Genomic DNA, 7,500 nt, shown 5'->3' on the forward strand with positions numbered 1-7,500 from the left:
GGGTTTATATATATATATATATATATATATATATATATATATATATATACATATATATATATATATATATATATATATATATAGATATATATATATATATATACTGTATATATCAGGGTTTCCTGCAGCATTTTGCAGTTCTGGCGACCCACCTAAGCTGGGGAACCCTACCGCCTTAACTAGGTCGTCCAAAAAATAAAAAAATTCCGCCGCACAAAAGGCCGTCAAGTGCATCTCGGAGAATAGAATTTTGAATGTTGTTTTGCACTCTTTTATTTATTATTATATCTTATTTAAATTTTATATTTAGTGTTAAATAAATAATTGTTAAATGTAGTACAGGGTCTGTGGTCTATCTCACAAAGAAGTGTCGCCCTGCCCCTAACCCTGCCCATCCACCTCTAGACCCGCAGATTCGCCGAACCCTACTGCCTTAATTAACATACTTTCTGCGGAAAACCCTGTATATACAGTATATATGATGGTGATATCTTACATAATAAGGATAATATATATTAGAACCTAATATTATGTCTGTATATATATATATATATATATATATATATATATATATATATATAATTATTATTATTTGTATATGTATAACGCAAATTATGTATGTTTGAAAGTGAAAGTGAAAGTGACGTGACATACGGCTAAGTATGGTGACCATTACTCAGAATTTGTTCTCTGAGTTTAACCCATTCAAAGTGCACACACACACACACACGGCAGTGAACACACACCCTTTTATGCTGTGGCGCCCGGGAAGCAGTTGGGGGGGGTTCGGTGCCTTGCTCAAGGACACCTCAGTCGTGGTATTGCCGGCCCGAGACTCGAACCTGCAACCTTAAGGTTGGGAGTCAGACTCTCTAACCATTAGGCCACGACTTCCCCCATGTTCGTCCATGTCACTGAAAAAAAATGTTTCTGTGTTATTTATTTAAACGTCTTTAGTTTATTCCGTTTTTCATTTTTACATCATCGTAACTTATTATCATGACATACTGTATGTATATATAATATATATATCATAGCGTATACACAAAAGTCTCTTCTTCCAATTTTTCTTAGAATTTGAACTTCTCGCATACACAAAAGACGGCTTTTAATCGATTCCTCTCACCGCTCTTAGCGAGCGTGCTCATGACTCATGTGAGTACTCTGCGATAAACGGTAGGTGAACGTTGTGTTTTGATTTCGAAGTATTCCTGACGCGAGTCGGCGGCGTAACGCACTAACTAACGACGTCAACAGGACAAATGGCCAATGCTGAAATCAGACTCGTGGTAAAAGAAACACAGCGCTCTTGCTTTCAGAGGCTTACTGCCGTTTCCATAAAAACGTGTTCACGAACAAAGTCTTGCTCGAAACGATCAGCATTATAAGAAGAATCAGTGAGCAGTTTTATTCCGCATCGCTGAAAATCTTCAAGCCAAAAAAAAAACAACGGTTAGTTTTGTTATTTTCTGCCTATCAGATTAAAGACTGTACTAAAACCTGCTTTTCAAAAAAAAAAACCTAAACAAAAGTGTCGAAACCTGAGACAATCTGGGATCGATGTTATCTGTTTCAGTCCAATTCGTTTAAATACTTCTGTCTCTCTGCAGGACCTTTTTGGACGCACATCCTGTTCACGTGGACCCTTAAAGACGGCCTGAAAATCTACATTAACGGCACATTCAGCGTCAGCGACACGAAAGGGAACACGTCGCATAATTACGGCGACACCCACGCCGACTTGGTGATCGGAACAGGGACCAGCCAGTCGTACGGACACTACGTCACCGCGTCCTTCGACGAGTTTGTCATTTGGGAACGAGCCCTTTCAGCACAAGAGATCTGGCTCTACTATAAAGCAGCCATAGGTAGTTTTTTGTTTCGGTTTTTTTTTTTTTCTTTCCTTCTTTTCTACAGATGACTTCTCATATTTCTGCTATATTCGTGGGCGCCCGCCCGGTCATCCGCGACGCCGTCCGGTAGGCCTGCGACGACACGCCGTGCCCCAGATGGCGGCTAATGTCACGTGTTTATATTGAAACAGAATCTAGAATGTTCTTCATGCCTAGCCAGGGTGTAAAATATACAGACGTTCACCTCAAACGTGCACGAGAACTAACCCACTGTGATACGAATTCGTTCGAGTTCGACGGATATTACGGAAATTAATATTTACACACACGAGTCTTTTCATCCCTTTCATTCCTGTCGTTCCTGTCATTCCTGTCTTATTCGATTAACATCTGCAGCTTCCTTTCCTTTCATTTCATTTCCTTTTGTTGTTTTTTTGCCCCTTATCGGTTATGAGCATGCCAAAGTTTGTTGTTTTTTCTCCTTAAATAATGTCCACATCCCTTCGTCTCTCTTCGCATTTACCAGACAGACGCTTAAAAAATGCACGGAGCGTCGCGCTCGGCATTGTCTAAGGGGTTTTCGTTTGCGTCTGAGGCTGACCGACATGAACCTGTTTTACAGCACAGTGTATTTCAAATGTCATCATAACCATTTTAAAATGACTAGGAACTCGTTACACACCGATACTATTTGTAAAGACCAGGGCTACTTTATTAACTTTATTAACTGCCCTAACGACAACGGTTCAATCTACGCTATCACTCTACATATAGGTTCCCATATTGTGAGCCTGTTTTCTGTCTAATGAAGGTCACCTGACCTGCATGAGTTGCCTGTATCGCTGGAGAGAACCCATGCGTCTGCCTTGTTTCATCAAAGCATCAGACCCCACCAAAGAGTCAGCAGGAACGAATTACGGGCCGCTTACAAAACGGCCCGTCGTTCTCTTCCAAAACGAATACAATAAAATGCTGTAAAGGGAGGTCGACGAGTCGATCCTCCGCTACAAATTCCTCCCAGAGCGAGTAAAAAAAAAACGAGGACTCTACCCACAAATCATATGTAAAGGCCTTTGTTTGTGTTTAATCGGAACCTCCAGAGAATCCGCGGCCTCTAATTTAGCTGATTTGTGGTGGATTATTTGTGTTAAATGGCAGTTGTGATTACCTCACTGTTTGAAACAACCCTAGCTGCGGACTTGGCGAGAACGGTCTTACCCCCCGTACTTTCACTGGGGTTTCAGCTGGAACTCGTTCTGTTAAGTCCTTTATCACTGTACATAAATTTATAGATGAGGAATAGAACTTTTTTTACAGAAATCTCTGTGAGCTCAGGGCTCCGTGTCGTTACGGATATTAACCCGAGAGACTCGTCTCGTGTCTTAAAGTCACGTTTTGTTATCTGACTGTTCGTTATTTGACCGTTTAATTTAGCTGGACTTACTGAATTCTGTAGCGGGTTTGAGAAGTTACCTAACCTGCTCTTAACACGTTTAACGTTTTTTTCCACGTTATATTCAGCTTTGTTTTAAAGGTGGGGTCCGCGTTGTTTGAGAAATGCTTCAGAAAACCGAGTCGGGACGACAAACAAAACAAAAATCAAAACAAACGTGTAGCCGATGAGCAGAAAGGGGCGTGTCTCGTCTATGCGGACGGAGAGAGTGTTCAGTGCGCATGTGTGACGTTAGCAGAAAGCGGTTTTAACATTGACATGGAGGATAAAAACAAAGAAAGAAAGAGAAGAAAGACTTACGATAAGGACAAGAAGTAGGACGTGTTAATATAGGATCAGCTTTCCAGCGCTGGAGAGAACTGAAGGAGCAGGAAGTTACTACACAAATAACACTCTTTTCTATGTAGAGAGGCAGCTACAACCGCGTTTTGTGTAGTAACAGCGTTTAGCTCAGGAGTTATTGACTCGGGAAACTCCGACCTGTGAATATGTGGCCGACTTTACTTAAGACGCCGAGGCGCTATCTACAATCGTATTGTTCTTCCCTTCAGCTATGATAAAGACACATTACTTTCCATTAGTTGCCTGGGTTACGTATGTATCTGTGGGCGGAGCTATCGATACGGGGGTGGGACCCGTTTGGGTTAGGGGCGTGTTTGTTTTGGTGATTTTATATGTCGAAATTGGCTTTCAAACAACGCAGATCCCACCTTTAATTAAACCCTAAGACAATCTTTATATTAAAAAAAAAAACACCATTCAGTTGATACGTAAGGTTTAGGGTCTTTGAAAAGAAAAGAAAAAAAAAACAACATAGACTGAATAGTTGTTTAAATAATATTTTTTTTCTCTCTGTATATTTGTGTTTTACAGGTGAGGACGTTGTCTATCCTCCAACTACGGAATCTCCTTCTCCCGCTCACACCGCACCAGACGTCCGTCCGCAGGTAACAGCTTACAGTACGATTTTAAATCCGTGTGCCAGATCTCACTTCCAGCTCTGTTTAGTGTAAACCGAGCCTCTGTAAATGGCTGAAAGTGGAAAACACAGAGAATGCCACAGAGAATACATTGTTCAGAAGAAAACCATACGCCCAAAAAAACATAAACAGATGGACCGGAGAGTCTTGGTTACAGGACGGACCATGTGGAAATAGTGCTACATTTACTGTGTAATTGCAGAAAGATTACAGATGCGATATAACAAAAGGTCTAATTGTCGTCGGCGCTCCGATACCACCGAGTCTCGACCCTACAGTCCCGCTGTTTGTCTGCTGTTTGTCACTCTGACTGATTACTCATTAAAATCAGCCCCCAGGAACCAAAACAGCTTTATTCCGATCCTCAAACACGAGTGTAGAGATTTAACCCTGGACCGTGATAAATTGCTCACGGTAAATAGATGGAAAATCCTTGATTAATGACCGAAGCGTTTCGTCAGACATGACATCAGGCAGAAAGTGAGCGCTCTTTACCCGTCTCAGCTTTCCCGTGGTATCGGAAAGCTCGCGCGACAAACAACAAAAGTCACTTTTTAACAGGAAGAATCGATTTCTATTAGTATCGTGACGCTCCGATAGCCAGATTTCGTCCAGAATTACAAATAATAAAGCTTTGTTGTCTCACTTTAGCTGAGTAGGGATCTGGATTTCTGCAAAGCTGTCTGTTCTGTGATACAATATCTGTCAAACACACACACACACACACACACACACACACACACACACACACACACATTAAAATCAGGTGTATTGTGTGTTAAAAGTAACAGTATTAGATGCACGGCGCTCTGCTTGTGCCCGGTAACTTCATTTAGCCGGTAGTAAATTAGCCAAGGCATTCAGGACGCTGACAGATCCGCTCGGCCCTCCTACAGCGGCGAGGAGAAGAAGGAGAGTTTTATCGTCATTCTCAAACCGTCTTCTGTGACTTTTCCCTACATCAACCTTTGACTGTATTAAGGGGGAGATTATACATGCGCTCGGTACACACAGACACACCGTATACGAGTCATACTGTACATTCTGAAACGACTAGGGGATTTAAAGCTAAATCCCAACACACACACACAGACACACACACACACGTCGACCTTTGCAGAAGATCCCAGCAGGATATGAGGTGGAGGTTCAGACCCATAAACACAAACAAATCCATCTCTTGTAGAGCTATTGTTTTCCTCCAGACTCTGAGGAAATGGAAAGAAATCGGATATCGAGCGCTCACGCGAGAGGCAGCGCTGCAGATTATTAAGCCGGGAAGCTGGAAACATGAGAAGGAGAGAGAGAGAGAGAGAGAGAGAGAGAGAGAGAGAGGGGAAGGAAAGAGTAAGAAAGAAGTTCTGAGACAACCCGAAACGTTCCCAGATTCAGGATGCCTTGGTTTTTGGGTGCAGATAAAACAATACAGCAGCGAGAAAGGTAGTCTGCAAGTTATTTCCGACAATCCGTTCTAATTGTTCCGCCAGTACACACGATTTACATGCACGTAATCTTATTACCACCTGTACCGGACAGCCAGGTGTGTGTGGATCTAATGAAGATGGCTGAGAACATAAGTTTAACTCAGGAGAGTAGCAGGACTAATTCGGTTACATCCTGCAGGAAGATCATTTTCATAAATTAAATCTGTAACCTAAAACATATGGGATCAATAAGTGACGTAAGTCTCAAGTCATTCGTCCCTGGGCTTTGCTGTGGATCACCTGATATCTTTGCTCAGCTGTGTGTCTGTGTGTGTGGGTGTGTGTGTGTGTGTGTGTGTGTGTGTGTGTGATTTATACAGGCAACAACAGCATCACCGCTCCCCACTGCCTCTAACTTCACAGAGATTCATGATGCAGTGTCCATGTCGCTGCAAGGTTTCCTTCAGTCTTCCTTCATTCTGCCCAATAAAACTATTTCTAAGGATACAGCTCACAATTTGACACAGGTACCCGAGATCCGTCACGCACTCGGATATACGGTACATCAAACACTGTACAAATAGTAAAACTATAACTTTCAAAAATCCCAGCAGTGATACAATGTCGTTTTCATACAAGAGGGATTACTGATACGTCACATTTGTCATTTGCCTCCTGTATATGTGTGTGTATGGGATTTAAAAGGTCTCACACAAATATGCATCTGTGCAATAGCATCTACTCATACAGTACGGCCTTTTTACACCCGGTCACTTCACGTGTTGTCTCTGATCCGACAGCTATCCGATTTGTTAAATCCGTTCCGTTTACATCAGGCCACATACTGTAAACGCGTCTCGGCGGATCGGATATCGATCCCATCTTTCTACTCCCGCCCGAAACGCAAATATATTTGACCTCATTTCCGGGGTAATTGAAACGGAACACGTTTTGGTGTATGCGGTTTTCAGAACGCGATCGAAAAGAAGACGTAAAAACTCGTTACGACGGTTATGCTACAAAAAACAGCGTTTACTGTTTGCTGCATTTTCGCTGGCGGCAGCAGCGCGTTTTAAGACCCGACGAGACGCCTGGGTGAAAGATCACTCGCGATTGACGTAATTCCATTTGGGAGGAGTATAGCGCTGACGTATGTGGCTTGAACAACCACATTCATTTACACCTGTCCGGTTTCATCTGAAACGCGTCCCAGACCACCTCCCGAAGGGGTTCAAGCGCTCGGATTTATATCCGTCTCGAAAACGTTTCGGACGGCATTTAGACCTGGTCTTTTTACCGTCGGATAGCTATCGGATCACAGAGAACGCAGGAAGTGACCAGGTGTAAAAAGCCATGTAAACATCCAACATCCAAGCAATGGGCTCATTATACAGTTTATGTCTATTTAACCAAAGAATACAGTATATCGCCAACAGTACAGTATGTGACACCTGAATAATAATAACACTTAACACAACTAGATTTTGGAGTGTTTTGCAGTCTGTAATTTATGATTCCATCCAGCCACAAAAGCATTAGTGAGATCAGGCACTGATTTTGGTGATGTCTGGGACACGAGGTCCCGGGGCGCGGTCTGCTTTCCAGTTCATCGGATTGTTCATAACGTACAATCGAGTGCTTCAGTTTAGCGACAGTTTGGAGACGGACCGCATGTAGTTGTGAAGTTCAGGGGTCCGCATACCATTGACCGTGCAGCGTATGTAGCTCGGGGCGTTTTATTCTGTTTAATCGTATTCGAATTCTATTTAAACGTAAAATGTAGAAGTCTT

At 42.5% G+C, this 7,500-nt stretch overlaps 1 protein-coding gene across 7 annotated transcripts in view; it reads left to right on the top strand.

Annotated features, from left to right (window-relative positions):
- Positions 1-7,500, top strand: part of adgrd1 (adhesion G protein-coupled receptor D1) — a 59,257-nt gene that overhangs the window by 6,833 nt on the left and 44,924 nt on the right. For all 7 annotated transcript variants that reach the window (XM_047823159.1, XM_047823156.1, XM_047823158.1 and 4 more), the window contains 3 exons: positions 1,611-1,868; positions 4,180-4,253; positions 6,091-6,237. In XM_047823159.1, the coding sequence (XP_047679115.1) occupies positions 1,611-1,868; positions 4,180-4,253; positions 6,091-6,237 (479 nt within the window). The remainder of the gene's footprint in view (positions 1-1,610; positions 1,869-4,179; positions 4,254-6,090; positions 6,238-7,500) is intronic.

This window comes from Tachysurus fulvidraco, chromosome 14 (genome assembly GCF_022655615.1).
Source record: "Tachysurus fulvidraco isolate hzauxx_2018 chromosome 14, HZAU_PFXX_2.0, whole genome shotgun sequence".
Classification (NCBI taxonomy): domain Eukaryota; kingdom Metazoa; phylum Chordata; class Actinopteri; order Siluriformes; family Bagridae; genus Tachysurus; species Tachysurus fulvidraco.